The sequence below is a fragment of the Malaclemys terrapin genome, chromosome 23 (genome assembly GCF_027887155.1).
Source record: "Malaclemys terrapin pileata isolate rMalTer1 chromosome 23, rMalTer1.hap1, whole genome shotgun sequence".
NCBI lineage: Eukaryota > Metazoa > Chordata > Testudines > Emydidae > Malaclemys > Malaclemys terrapin.
In genome coordinates, this window is record NC_071527.1 from 7,434,436 (window position 1) to 7,450,369 (window position 15,934).

The 15,934-nt window shown below is 38.7% G+C and overlaps 1 protein-coding gene across 1 annotated transcript; it reads left to right on the forward strand.

Annotated features, from left to right (window-relative positions):
- Nucleotides 1-3,327: 3,327 nt before the first annotated feature.
- HOXC13 (homeobox C13) lies at nt 3,328-6,930 on the forward strand. Its single transcript, XM_054013029.1, has 2 exons — nt 3,328-3,985; nt 6,337-6,930. The coding sequence occupies exons 1-2, from the start codon at nt 3,331-3,333 to the stop codon at nt 6,591-6,593; spliced, it is 912 nt and encodes a 303-aa protein (XP_053869004.1). The 5' UTR covers nt 3,328-3,330; the 3' UTR covers nt 6,594-6,930.
- Nucleotides 6,931-15,934: the final 9,004 nt, after the last annotated feature.

Genomic DNA, 15,934 nt, shown 5'->3' on the forward strand with positions numbered 1-15,934 from the left:
GCTTTTTCTTTCTCCTGCTTTCTTTTGCAGTTTTCAGAAACCACAGTTTAATTGGGATATTGTGTTCCTGGACCCTGAGCCGGAGAATTTCTGAGTCCCTTCACCCCCGCCCTCCAACCTTGTTGTCCTAATTTTCTGTCTGCAACACGCAATAATAAATTGAATTGTAAAATTCAGCGTTTAATTAAATCTATATTTCATTGAAATAGGAACTGTAAATGCCCTTACATAAACCTGGAAAAGATCGCTCTATTATTTGTATTTATTACTTTGCCTGCTTTACTGAAGAAGTATACCTTAAATCCTTAATGTTTATACACTGGTTTTCTTCTGCGCTTGGTACGCACTCTGTTCAACAATTGATTTCTCCCTCGATTATAATACATGATATATTATGCCTCTATTATGCTTATAATCAATCTTTAAAATGTAACATTTAATCCTCCTTACACACCCCATAGACAGGACCTAAGCTACAAAATGTTAACTATTTCAGACAATATTCAAAAATAAAGGGTGGCAAATGGGTAAGGTCCTTTGGTAAGGCGAATTGGATTTTTGCTCGCGCAGCGGGGGGAAAAACAGTTTTCAAATTATGTATAACCTTTTTGTTGCTTTTATATCCATCAACCATCTAAACCAGGGAGGTATTTTCTCCTGGAGGTTTCTAGATGAAGTGAAGTCATTCAATGGAATGTAAAGTGTACGGATTTTCGTGTGTGTGTGTCCATGTATTTAATCTTTTATTTTAAAAAATTCACGCTGGTATATTTGCCTATGTTTTTTAAATAGTTTTGATCCTTTCAAGGTGTCGCATTCCGGATTTCTTTCCTAGAGCAAGCAGGAATAATTCTTGTGTACTGATACTTTCTCGGGGACTTTGCAAGTCATTTAGACGTTATATGTGAAGTTCATTCTTGTCTGTCTAGACATTGATTAGTAACTGGGTTGTCTATTTTGCCTTGACCTTGGACTTCGACTTTTTTAAAAAAAAACTTTAGGCAAGGATTTCTGAAAATCGCTTTCGACGACATGGCGTTCCCGTAGGAAAACTTAAAGTTTATTAAAAGCGCAGCTTACACATCTTCCCCTGAAATGCTACTTTTCTGATTGGTTTGAGTTATTGGAATATTTGTTTTTTAACTTCCTATAGATTCTTTTTTAATGGTGAAAAGACTTCACCCGACTTACTAAGGAAAAAATGCTACTGAAAAGCTGCAAAGGACTCTCCGAAAATGGGTGTTTAAAAAACCCCGCAATTAACATGGTATGTAAGCTATAGAACATATACCGTGAATAAATAATACTTATTTGATACATGTATTATTGTAATTTTGGTCTTTTAAAATCTTACATACACAATACACAGCTAATTCAGATATGGAATTTTATGTCTCTGTCTGACTGTTTCATTCAGGAACATTCAATTGACCAACTCCAGAATGCAAAAATTCCCCGGAGGAGGAATATCCTCTTTTAAAAACCTTGGGTAACATTAAAAGTGGGGGATAATGCAGAAAAGCCATGGCTGGGTGATTAGAGTCCCCATCTTCTAAAAATGAAAAGAAAAACCTCGTCTAACTTTCTCCAGCGGCTTTCTTATTCCTATTACACTGAATTGCTTTGTGAGTTATTTCTTATCATTTTTTTTGGGAGGGGGGAATCAGCATGAGTTTCTTGTTACTTTTTCACACACCTAAATTCACATTCTTTCCCCTCATTACAAGAATGAAGACTGAAATGACCCACTTCTCAGAAATGAAGTTAGGGAACTTTGCTCTCCAAGGGAGGGGAGGGGGACAAGACCACATAAGCATCTTCCCATCAATCTCTCGCCAAGTAATTTGCTATTCTTCTATTTCGTCTGTTTAATTATAATCCATCTATCTTGGATCCTGTTTACGTTTTATAAACTCTAGTTGTATTTATTGTCTTTTATGTTCACACACAAATCAGCACTGGACCATTAGACCTGCTCCCCTTTGTTCCATAACCCACATTGTTGCTGCAATATTTATTACTGAAGTATTAAACATTCATAATAGGATCTGATAATATAATCGCGGCCAATCCCCTTAAAACCTTCCCAGTTTGTTCAGCACGAAAGATTAAGTATTATTAGTCTGGATTAATAGAAGAAACAAGAGGATAAAGCGTTCTGGAGGCATCCATTATTACAATCTTACGTTGGGTTTTCTCGTGGTAGCTGGGTTTAATACTAGAAAAATAGCTGGGGGGAGGAGGGAATAGAAAGGCACCTGGCAAAGAAATATACAACAGGTTAAACCTCGCAAATCCCATGTTTCGTCCAAAGCCAGATATTCTTTTCTAATATTTTTAAAGTGATGATCAATCACATGTATAGTTTGTATACCCTGATTTTGAAGCAAGCGGACCAATTATTACTTACCCCGCTCACACACACACATACAAATACACAGAAAGGGAATGGATTACACACGCGTTACAGTGAAGTCGAGGTCTTTCTTTCACCTAATATCCCAGCGGACAACAACATTAAAAGCGTTTGAAGAATTAAAAATAAAGCCCAAGAAGGTTTACCAGGGAAGGCTAAACTATTAGACCGACCAGTCCTGTTAGTCTGTTAGAAATCTATGGGCAATGGGGAGGGAAGGAAGAATATTCTACTATTGAGATCAGAGATCCTTTCCCCCTCCTTCATTCCATTTTCCTTTTGATGGTGCTGGTGTTTATATATTTTTTCCATCTAGCTCCCACCTAATAAAGGAGCCGTCTCATTCCTTAGCCCCCAAGGCATGCAAGCAAAGAATGAAACACTTCAGTGAGATCACATCCACTGGCCGGTTTTATTTTATGATATTTTACTTTCAAACTGTTCCCAGTCGAGTTTTATATATATATATATATATGTATGTATAAAAATCTCAGGGATATATATATATATCCCTGAGATTTTTGAAGGCAGTTAGAATACAACGTCATGTCTAAGCCCAGCTCTTTGTGTCGGCCAAATATTGAGTTCCCATTCCCCTTATTTAGTCCTTTCCTTTATTACAGTCAGTGGGTGTCACCCATTGCCTTTAAAGATTTCTGTTTCTGTCCCAGAAGCAGCCAATGGGAGCTGCCTCTTCCCTTCCCAAAGCCAGGAGGGACTAGCAGATAGGACTGGCTGAGGAACACGTGACCGGGCCAGATTTATTGAGAGCTATTTGCAGGTCACGTGGCCCGGAGGATTTCTTAATGAACGGGACCCATCTCTGCGCATGCTCCTGCGTAAACAATATGTGGGGGAAATTAGGTGTCTCTGGTTGGGAAGTCGAGTTTTAAAAAGCGCAGGCAGACCATGATATGACGACTTCACTGATCCTGCATCCACGCTGGGCGGATACCTTTATGTACGTGTATGAGGAAAACCCGAATGAAAATAACCAGAATAAAACCCCAGCCATGGAGGCGCTAAGTGGGAACTGCCCAGCGAGCCACTGCAGGGATATAATAACTTTGGGTCGCCATTCCAGCACCATTGGGACTCACCAGGGTTCTGTCTACACGGATATACCCGCTCCGGAAGCTGCCAGGCAGTGCCCTCCGCCACCAGCTTCTTCCAACGCCACGCTGGGCTACGGCTACCCCTTTGGAGGCAGCTATTATGGGTGCAGATTGTCTCATTCCCACAACGTGAACTTACAACAAAAACCTTGTTCCTACCACCCGGCAGAAAAGTACCCCGAACCCAGCAGTTCCATCCCCAGCGAAGAACTACCTTCAAGGGCCAAAGAGTTTGCTTTTTACCCCAGCTTTGCCAGCTCCTACCAGGCGGTCCCTGGTTACTTGGACGTGTCAGTTGTGCCAGGTATTAGTGGCCACCCCGAGCCGAGGCATGACGCTTTGCTTCCCATGGAAGGATACCAGCACTGGGCTCTTTCCAATGGTTGGGATGGGCAGGTCTATTGCTCCAAAGAGCAGTCACAGTCTACCCATCTCTGGAAGTCACCTTTCCCAGGTAGGGTATTCTGAGCTCCAGCATGCTTGTCTGCTTACTAACCGCCAGGTAAAAATCGCTTTGGAATGCCTTCTGTGCAGTACTATGTGTATGAACACGTACGGGTAAGAAGGTGAAGCAATCATGCTTAGATCAAAATACATACCGTGAGCTTGAGGTTGCTTTAAAAGTAAGTGTGTCAGTTTCCTTTCCTTTTTTTTTGTCTCCCCTGCGTCGCCCCACCCAGCTGGGTCTGCCTCTGTTCTTTTATGTTTTTAAAATTTTCTTTTTATCTTCCACCCAAGTTTCCGAACGCAGGCAGCGTAAAAGTGCCGGCTCACCTCCTAATCTTTCCCTAGAAATGTTAGATGGCTTGTAATGGTACAGTAAATCATGCTGCAATTACAGAAATTGGTGTCAAGTGACAAATGAATCTTGTTAGGGGAATGGGGTGAGACAAACAAAAAACAGAGCAATGATTCCCCTTTCCTCTAGTTAGAAGTCTTGTATGAGTTACAGCGTGCAAAGCAACCGGAAAGCTTGTGAGTTTGGGAGAATCTCCTCCGCCTTGCTCTCTTGCTGCTTAGGAAATAAATATCACCGCCTCTTACAGGGCTCCTTCCTCGCAATTAATATCAAGGCCTGGCGATCTGAATGAATGCACTGCAGTAAAGCAGAACTGAAGATTTTGTGTCCCACACCTAAAGAGCATTCATCTTGGAAATGTATGGGTACCTGAACCCGGCTTTATTTCTCAGCAATGGTAACAGAGAGGCCAGATAGGCAGCCAGAAAATAAAGTAGAATGATGTGGCATAATGCAGGTTTTTTTTTAACCGGGTTGAATGAAGGAAGAAGGAGGGGGAATCTCCGAAATCCCCTTTAGAGATCGTTGGGTTTCAATGGCTCTTTTGGAAACATTGATTAAAATGCTTTCTTTTTCCTGTTTAGAACAACAACAAAAAATATCTAAGTACTGGTAGGGAAATAGCTGGCTAGCAGATTCTTCTCTTTCCTAGATACAGTATTTTGTGTGAAAACCTGATGGGAGAGATCCACTTGCCAAACCTGGAGAAAACTGAACTCTTTATAGATAACATTCAGGAGAGTGTAACCTTCTGGATAGAAATATGTGCGTGCTTTTTGAAGGGGGGTTGCGGTGAAGGCAGAGAGTCTACTCACCTATAAGTGATTTTTTTGGATGATGGGTTCACTGATCCCCGTTTCATTTGTGGGCTGTACTGATAAATTATGGAGAATTTCCATGGGCGGAGTATGTGTGTGGGGGGTTCCTATTACTGTATCTTTGGGCCTTTATAGAAGTCCTTAGTAGATGTTACTGGAGCTGTCATTCTTATAGCAAACAATAAAGAGAACAGCTGTGCAAAATGTTCGAGAAAGACGGTGTTGTGTTGTTGTTTTCTTAAATCCATTATTGTCAATTATAACAATGGACTTTGGATACCTGCCTAAATTCGTGATGGAACGGAGTTTGCGCTGAATAGTCTGCGACTCTTGGTTTAGTGTCTTTGTCACCCTTACAGAGATAAGGCGCCTTTTATCGTCTCATATCTGGAATTCTTTTTTTAAATGATTGTGGTTTGCAAGTGCAAAGCCCGAATGCGATTCATTACTGAGGTCTGGCAGCGAACAGCCTTAGAATAAGGCAAAAGTGACTATGCGAGCTCTGCACGCGTTCAGATTCTCATTGAATCTCTGGTATAATCGCAGGGGGTAATCTTTCTTAATAGTTTGGTGCTTCTCAAGAAAGGAGAGAACCAAGATAACATGTCACTTTTTTTTAAAAAATGCATCAACCCAACCTGCAAATTAACAGCTGATGTCGAGCAAAGTCCAAGCTTTTTCAGATTGCAAATGGTACCCGCGCTGCAGAAGACAGGCGGTACAGAGTCCACAGCAAGGAACTATTTGTTTGTCCAAAGTGCTGCGATCTATCGTGCTGAGCCATAAAACTACTACCAGACAGCGGGGTACCTGCAGTCATTAATTATGAAATTAATGACTGCAGGTACCCCGCTGTCTGGTAGTAATGGTAAAGCGAGATATTAAAGTCTACTGGAGGTTAAAAAAAAAAGAAGGGAGAAACTTTAAAACCACACCTAAAATTTACCTGGTATGAATGTCCATTGGATTTGTATTGCATGATATTTTGTTAAATTAATTGATGCTCCTTGTTTATATGTGAAAACCCACCTAGAAAATATATCCTGGAATACCAGCATTTTTTCCACGATAATCTATTGATATTCTTCTCAGTGAGTTAGTCCTCCTTCCCCTTTCTGTCTATCTTTCTCCTCCATCCGGTCCCAGGGAGTAGAACTATGTAACTGCTTTATCTGTCTCATCTTGCAGATGTGGTACCTCTCCAGCCAGAAGTGAGCAGCTACCGTAGGGGCCGGAAGAAAAGGGTCCCCTACACGAAAATCCAACTGAAAGAACTAGAAAAGGAGTATGCAGCCAGCAAATTCATTACCAAAGAGAAGCGAAGGAGAATTTCGGCTACCACCAACCTTTCTGAACGCCAAGTCACTATCTGGTTCCAGAACCGCAGGGTCAAAGAGAAAAAGGTAGTTAGCAAATCTAAGACACCTCACCTTCACGCTACCTGACAAAGAAATGTTTGAGGGGGTAGGGGGGGAAAGACAGAAAGAAACACATGCGAATATTTATCTGATACGTCTGTATAATAATAACATACATTCGAACTCTTTGATGATTCAATTGGTTATTTAAAAACAAAACAAAGAAATAAACAGCATTTTTAGTTTATTCCTCTGCCCTCTTCTACTGTCCGCCGACTGTGAATATCTAATTGCCCTCGAGCATCCATCGATAACGTTAACCGTGTACAGTATATTAAATGCAAATGTAGATTTGTTATGTTTCAAAGACATGAAACCTGAATGTTATTTTGTAACTCTGTATAATCGCCTAGCCCCGCCCTCCCCCCCCGCAAGTTCTCCAGTGCACAACCTTTCATATCTCTGGCTATTTCACGCACTGATGTCAAATGTATGGAGAGCCTCGTCCCTATAGCAGAAGCCTGTCATGTTACATTAGCTGAATATCCTTTCGCCGCACGGGACCCCCTAAAAATAAGGCTGCTATCGTGCGAAGAGAATATTTTTAGTATTATGATTATTCTGTATCACTTGCAAAAATAACAAATACTAATTTAGGTCACCCAGGAAATGAAAGTGACTTGCTATATAATACATTTTTGAGGGTAAGTTCTCATTGGGGCTTATATATCTCCGCCATCAAACTAGAATGTCTGTTTTTTCGCGGACAATCTGGAAAGTGTCCCATATTGACACTGGTTTGGTTTGTTCCCCTCGCTCCCCCCCCCCCATGTAAATCGGCTCATTATCGACAGTGTTCTTTCGATATGTAAAAGCGATCATTTTTTATGTCTTGTATATGTATATAATAGTGTGGTGTCCAAATGATATGTACTGAATGCAGATCACATTTCTTTAAAATAAATATCATTTTTGCTTTGAGAATGGATTGCTGCCGAGATGTTATTATGGGTATTTATACATATATGTGTATCTATTTAACTCTTTCAAGGCAAAATCAGAGAGTTTGGGATTTACACCATTGTAACCTCACGCCAAAGTAAACAGCTTGAAAAGAATGACGCCCCAAGGCTAAAACCTGATAGGAAAACTGCCAGAAGGGTGCATTTTGAAATGTGTATGAAGAGCAGAAGTGCATTAAAGGAGTCAACACCTAGAAGCCAGAATATGGGAATATAAGAAATTGTGTTCTGATGCCTTATCTCGAAGGAATATGATATAAGTTTGTTTCAAAGGGGTAAAGGAGTAGTGGTAAATGGGATGAAAAAATATGCTTAAATCAAGTAGAAGGGGTGCCGTTTCAGAAGTGGGGAAAGGGAAAAAGGCTCCGATCATTTTCTTCCTTGGGCAGCAATTGTATTCCTGTGCCAGGGAGCGGGGGAGAAGATTTTTTGAAAATGCTTGTAACCTAGCTCCACATACTCACTATGAGAATGCTTTGCTCAAAAGGTGTCTTTTGCTAAACCAGTTTGACTCAACCCCGTTCAGAGATAAAAATCTAAACCCTGCCTTACTGTTACTAAACAAGTGGCAAGATCGTAATCCGTAGCCTGGCTGCGTTGTTTAATATGCCAGGTAAAAGGCTGTCTTGGAACGTTGTATACTTTCAGAAGTGAGCTACTTTAAATGAAGAAAGCTTTTTAAAAATATTGCACAGTAATTTGTTTCCATAGGCGGGTCACAATATACCTTAATATCCATTAAAATTAATTACCTCGTTAAATTGTCAAAGGAAAAGACAAAAAGTTATGTAACCTAAAACAATGTTATTTCTGCTTAAATGAATATTAACTAGTGTATATATAGTTACATTTAAAGGGTATGAAAGCCAGAAACAAGCAATAGAACGAGGGTGTGTATATGTAGAATGTATATATACAAAGAATCTGTATGTACATATCTAGATATAGACATGATACCTGATTTATATATATCAGCACTTGTATTAAAATAACGCGAGCACTATTTTAATGCATGTGCTGATTACGAAGTAAATAACGCATATATACACGGCGTTCATGAAACCCAATATACTGAAATTCTATCACATATTTTAAAGTTTCTAAAGGTACCTCCAAGTATACTTATAGGCATGGAACATTCCACAAGAGTTTATGTGATCACTGGCCGTATTTTATAAAGGAGGAGATGGAACAATGCCAATAGGGGTTCTTGAGTTGAAATAAATATTCGGTCATTCTCATCGCTCAAAATCTTCCTCCATCAGGTGTGTGAACGAACAGAGGATAACTTTTCTTAAACATGCGGCCATTCCTGAAATGGTTTATTCCAGGTAATTACATAGGCTTTTCCATATTTATTTCCGATATAATGCTGATGATTTTTTTTCGTGAGGGTGATTGCTTATATAGGAAGGAATAATTTGGAAGGAAATGTGAAGATAGATAGATAGATATCAACCGTTGTATGTGTTTGTGTATATATATACATATATATGCCCCTCGCTTATCTTAATATAGACACCTATTGAAAATGCACCTCCATTTACCTAGGCCGCAGATGAAATGTTATGAAGTCTGTATCTAAGCACTGTTCGGACTTCGGGTTTAACATGGACACACTTTCCAAATTCATCTTTTAAAGCATTTTCTTTAAGGGTGGGTGTGCGTCGTATAAAACCACACTCATTTCAGACGCATGTACGCGCGGATAGATACTGATATATCATGTAGATACTGATACTTGTGCTGATCTATCAAAACACAACCTAGACAGTGCCGGTTCAGACCTGTTCACGGAAAGAAGTGTAGAACTCTATAGCCTTCATTGGAGTTATGAGGCTCGGGGAGAGATTTGTAATTTATATTTAACCAGACTGGTTAATTGTTTTTTTGTGTTCTTAGGGATTCCTGTGAGAAGTTTTCCACTTCTTAAAGTCCTTTTCACCTAAAGCTTCAGTCCCTATTAATTCTGATTGAAAAATCTATCTATCTATCTATCTATCTATCTATCTATCTATCTATCTATCTATCTATCTATCTATCTATCTATCTCACTGGGTATAAAGACTATATAATAAGCAAAAGAAAAAAGAAAACGTGCGGGATTGTCATACAAAGGGCCTGGCTCATGTAAATTAAAATTGGTTTGGACGATGGATAATGAAGACGTTATGACAATAGATGCTTTCCTATCATGTTCAGCATTTCCCTGGGTGTTTCCAATTGCTGCGTCCCTCATTTCCCTCTTTTTTTTCACACTCCCTTCAAATAAAAATATGGATTTAGAACAGAGTCTCTTGAAAGCAGACAAAATTTCAGGTGCTCGGTTAAGGGCTAGGGTCTTCAGAAGTTTCAAAGAATAAATGTATTGGGTCCCATTCTGATGATGAGAGCTCTTCGGGAAGTAATCCAGGGGATGCTCAGTCATAGGGCCAAAGTCCTCATTGCGTGTGTAGGCCTGTCACCACTCTCCACTGGTTTGACATTAGTGTAACCCTCTTGCCTTTGATGCGCTTAGCCCTGATTTACACCGGTGTAAGTAAGATCAGAATCAGGTCCTTCTAACAACAAAGAAGACCAGTGGTCTGTCATGGATCGAAAAGCCTTTTAACCCTTTCATTGACTATTTAATCGAGTGCAATTTTTTTCCTATATAATTTTGTCGTATGAGTTAAGGAGACGGTTTTTGGAGGCTAATAAAACGAAAACGAAGTAACTTTTAAGTGCCTCTTACATTCCTCAGGACCCTACAGGCTTGAATTCACACACACACCCCTTTTTTTTCTTGCAACAATAACAACCATGGGTGAATCAGGACAGCTGGTCACCTTCTTACAAGGTAATTAAGTATGGAAGATTGCGATGGAAAAATGGAAAGAAAGAAAGAAAGAAAGAAAGAAAGAAAGAAAGAAAGAAAGAAAGAAAGAAAGAAAGAAAGAAAGAAAGAAAGAAAGAAAGAAAGAAAGACACGCAGGTCCCTCACTATTTTCTGTGATAAACATCAGCGAAGTTGTGCCTTAAAACCATTTCTGGTGTACATTTTCAAACGCACACATTCTCAGCTTTCAAGACTTGCCTCTTTTTTTCAGATTTCAAACGTCCGAGGTATCTTTGATTATTTTATTTATTTATCAAGGAACTCGGATCAGAAGGCCATGACGTCAGCTCTGGATTACCCTTGACCGTGACTAGGCGGTCTGTTTGACCTTGACATCATGAGTTTCGTACATATTAATCAAGAAGACCACAGCCTTGATCTTCTGGCAACCAGTCAGAGTTCTCTAAGTATTCCCTGCTTCTGTTTACAGATAAAAAAAGGTGTCATTTGAAGTCTAGACAGACGGGCTAATGACCAACAATAAAAGCATGAAAAGGAAGTTTCACAAGTTTAGTCTTTTCTTTCCTTTGTATCAAGTAGTTTGAATAACTTCTTAACCACTGTCTTTATAGTGAAATGCTCCTTATTTCCCCCCCCCCCTTTCCTCCATTTTCAGTTTTCATAGTTCTGGCTCACTCACTTTTGAAGAATAAATTGCTAGTCTTGAGGGAAAATGTGGTTTCACATCATTGAGTTGTATGTTGAGGTAAATATAATTGTCAGTGGGTTGAATAATGATAAATGTATATCTGGAACATGGAAATTTTCCAGTCTTTGTTGAGATATTTTTAATAGTAAACGAGGAAAATAAAAGGAATTGCTCTCTGTATTTGTCAAGTAATTCTTTTTAAAGTAATTAATATCTATCTATCTATCTATCTATCTATCTATCTATCTATCTATCTATCTATCTATCTATCACAAACTTCTTGTTTTCTGCTCATTTAGAAATATAAAATGTCTCTTGTATATGTTTCAGCACAATAACAAAGGGTTTTGAAGCCAATGGGTTTATTAGCCTTTAAGAAATATACATAGAAAAGTTAATATCTTTATTATGATGCACTTTGAATGAAAGTTACTGTCCGTGGGCATCTCAAACTCATTTGGATGACAACTGCACCATAGGAAGATTTAACAAACCTGTTCTAGCCCTAACTTCTCCACCAACCCTCACCCACCCACCAACCCACCCACATGAAGAGTAAAGAACATAAAATATGTTTGAAAACATTCTGCACGCTCTGAAATAGAATTTATCAAGATTCTCTTGAATCCTAGCACATTAACTGGCGTGTTGGTACAGGGTCCACGCCATGAAATGACAGTATGCAGCGCCAATTGTGATTGTGAGAAAAGTTGAGCGTCATGGACAAAATAAACTTTTCTGAAGTTGCCTTACAGAGGATGTAGGCATCAGTTTACATTAATCCAGCAGGAGAATGATATCCTCTGCTGGCAGTGTTGGGGAAAATGTAGTGGCATCATAAGCATTTAACTATTAAGTGCACTTAGAAGACAAGAGCTATGTAGATTTTCTTAATCGTTTAACTTGATTTTTTAAATCAAAACAAACACAAATATTCTGCATATTAAATTAAATCAAAGGACAGCTAACTCTGGACATTTTTATACAGACACATCGAACAGTCTTCGATCTTTTGATCCCCCCCCCACCCTTCACCACTATGTATTCCATTTTACTATCCTATCTTTGTAAAAATACTTTCCCTATCAGAAATAGCCAATTCCAGTAATTTAAATGATATGTAACTGGATTGAAATAAGGAAAGTCCTATAGATTTACCTTATTCAGTGCATATTTTATTCCTCTTTTAATTTATTTTTCTTTAAATTCTTTCTTCTGGCCATGTAACTAACTTTTCATTAGTTAAATACCAAAGATATTTAACTCCTTAAACATCCAGCATGTTTTGCAAGAAATTCAGCTAGAAAGAGAAAGTAATTGCTAGAAATGTCTAATCAAAAAGTCACATTTTTAGATTATTTCACTCTTGTTAAAAATAGAATAAAATATGCAATTTACTGCAATATCTTTGGGATAGAAAATTTCCACGAGTGAATTAAGTTTATTTATGCTTTCTTGGGGCAAAGTGAGGGATATAGCTTAGTTCTTTAAACTTAAAATGTAAATATCTTGACGGGGGCCATATTTAATTTTTAAAACACGGATCCAGGGGAAACAAAGGAGTATATTCAAATGCAGGGCGCACTTGAGATAAACCCCGTGGAATATTTAGAGAAGAAATAACAAGGCAGTGTAAGGGAAATGTTATTTCACAAAGTACACACATTAGGACAGAACTGGTTTGAAATCGGAGAACTGCCAAGGATAATAAAATATTAATAAATAAGAGAACTTGGAGGACTGTGCATGAGGAGAGAAGTGTAACCAAAAGTTAAGGCGTTTTCTGCCTCTTCTTTCCACTTGCAGTGACTGATGCTCTTTCGAGACATTAATTTGCATAAAATGTAGATCCTATTTACTACACTAGACAGTGACCTTGAACTGCCTGGGTGCGATTTCACTTTGCTTCGTCTCTCTCTCTCTCTCTCTCTCTCTCTCTCTCGCTCTCTCTCAAAGTAGCTATTCCTAATTTCTAGTTAGGTTAATATTACGTGTGCCGTAATATTAAAGTGAACCTTTTCTACTTCCTTGCTTGGATGAGTTTCTGTGTGAGGAAGAAGGGAAATAAACGTGGTGAAAATTATTAAATATTTGTGTCTAGGTCTCTACCTGCAGTGGGGTTGATTTTAAAGAGGTAAGGCCTAGTGATTTCTCACTAAAGGTAAAACAACTTTGTGAACGCTTTGAGGGGGGGTAGTTCTGATATTGTTATTTCTTTAAGGACTATAGAAATAAAATAAAATAAAATAATCATGGCTTCATCTGAAAATTCTTCAATGTGTCCTTAGGGAAGACTCGGATAAACTTGGTAAAATGGATTGTCGCTTTCTTAAATTAGTAATATAATTAAGAAATATTAAACTGGTATTTAGAATGTTTTATTTTGAGCACTACACTATGTAATTACATTGCTTTGCAACAGCCGTCGGAGTGAGTTTTAAAAGCTTAATCATTAGTTTTTAACTGAAAATGTATCTTTCATGGAAAGAGATCATGGTCGAAATACAACAGCTTTAATAAATAATCGCTAAGTATTTCTTTTCTGTTGATCTGTCTGATAACTGTAAAAGGGACGTTGACTCTCCAACTACAAAATGATATAATGAAGAAATCTGCTCATGTTTCGAAATGAAGGCCATTGGGGAATATATTTATGCTTCCCGCTGTATATATGTTAACTCATTTCCTAATGTGGAAGTCCGGCGAAGAGTTAACAGAGTGTTTCAAATAATTTTTCTGAATGCACTGATCTCAGTAGTAACAAAATTCCCTTAGGTGAGATTCTAGCGGGCAGTTTTGGATTCATTCGAGGTAAAGCCCAGTATGGATACCATAGTCTGCTTTTTGACACGTTGCATTGGGGGTTGCCGCACAATGTTCAAATCAGAGATAAGAGGATGACTGAAGATGCATCGGCGGCTAAATGAGAACAAAGCCATGTTCCTTACGTGCACCGCCTCATAGCGAATTTCGCGGAAAAAGGACAAGAAATAAGAAGGATATTTCTTTAAATAAATAAATAAATAAATAAATAAATAAAACAGCCGATTCATATGGCAACCTACCCAGATCACATGCTCATCATCGTATAAACGATTACCTTCCACAGTTGCAAAGCGTTCAAAATATGTTCTCAATCGAGAACGTTGTACTTGGAAAAATGTCAAGCAGCTTTTTAGCCATACCTGGAAAATAATTCCTGGAAAGCTGAAAAATGTACTAAACTTGCATTCCAATCAAACAAACCCAGCAGTAGAATGTATCACTGTGTGTACTATGTATATGTGAGGGGCTACATATGGGCACACATATTCACCTATTACATGTATATATATGGGTATATATGGCATGTGTAGGGTGGTTTTTGAACATTTTTGGAGCTCACCATTTAATACAATTATCAAAGAAAATGCGATGTTTGATTAAGACGTCATTTTTCTGCAGAGCTGGGAGAAGTCAGTTTAGCTCCAATATTTTCCTGGGGGAAATGACTCTGTATTCTAGTAGCCGCTCAAATAGAAGACACTTGTTTTGTGCTCCACAGAATCTCAAAAATTCGGGGTCTGCCGTTCAACTCCTATGTGTTTAACATTTCTACCACCTCCCACTTTAGTTCATTAAAAGCTTTTTTACCTATACAGGAAATTTTACGGTAGTTTTCCGGTGTCACTGCGCTTGGAAGTTGCTAGCAGGGAAAATTCCAAAGACATCAAAAAATCCTGTATATATTTTTTTTCTTTTAAAAAAACAACCCCAACCCCTTCCCGATCGCTAAAGCGTCTTCTCTTTGCCTCTTCCTGGGTCCGGGGTCCCTTACAACGGACTTTAAAAATAATACTTTATTTCCGAATCTATTTATTATGCACTGAGATACCCCAAGAATGTCTGTCTTACATCTCCTGGCAGCAGCATTTTCCTACAACCGACTCTCTTCTGCAATCCCCGAGTGAAGAAGACCCTAGTTGTCACGAATACACAACATATCGTTATAAGAGGGCTAAGAACCGGATTTCTTTCTTTCTTTCTTTCTTTTTTTTTTTTTTTCGTGTATTTCTGTATTTACTGAGCGCCGGTGGGAGTTGTCGGTAAAGAAGTTTTCTTTACAGGAATGAAGGCAGAGGAAGAGCGATATTTTCCTCTTTTGTCTTGCCTATTCGGCAGGGATCATTAACAAAAGCGAGTGGGGATTGATTAAGTTATAGGCTTGTAATTCCGGAATTTAGGATTGTCCCTAGCAGGGATGGAACTCGCCTTTCCCCGGTACAGAATGCCGGGCAGGAAACATTCCTAGTGCTCCAGATAAACCTGTAAAATATCTAAGGGGCTGCAAATATGTTAAAACTCTTTCATCCCATCAACTGTAAATATGACCCTGTTGCGGTTCCAATCATTCGTCTCCTTAAAGAGCCCGTAAACTTTATATGACACAATATCTAATAGTAATTTATTGGGAGATATTGTAAATTTCAACGGTTTTACTTAATAGAGGGGCTAATTAATGAGAAAATTGCTTAATTTTGCCAACTGTTGGAGGGACCCTAACTACAGCTGGGGGAAGGGTGTCATTTATATATCTTGATATGATGTCTATGTACATTTTTACAGTACGTGGGGTTTCTCAGGCCGGTGCTTAAACCCGTTGCTTTATTTTATAAAATGTTTTATGATTATTTTTTTCTTTAAAAAAAAGCGTATAAAAACGAAAGGCAGAACTTAATGTTTTGTTTTGCCTCCGACTGCCAAGGGTGGGTGGCACCTATCTCCAACGCGAGTTGGCGCCCACGTGACCCCGCTCCGACCAATGGGGTGGACCTTTAGGTTTAACTATGTTTAATGTCAGATAGCAATAAACTAGAAGCTCTTGGTCAGGCCCGCGGAA

What these genes read in the sequence shown, in the direction of transcription:
- HOXC13 (XM_054013029.1), top strand. Translation starts at nt 3,331, where the DNA reads ATGACGACTTCACTGATCCTGCATCCACGCTGGGCGGATACCTTTATG. An exon ending in CTGGAAGTCACCTTTCCCAG is followed by an intron (nt 3,986 to 6,336) that starts GTAGGGTATTCT and finishes CTCATCTTGCAG; the next exon opens with ATGTGGTACCTCTCCAGCCA.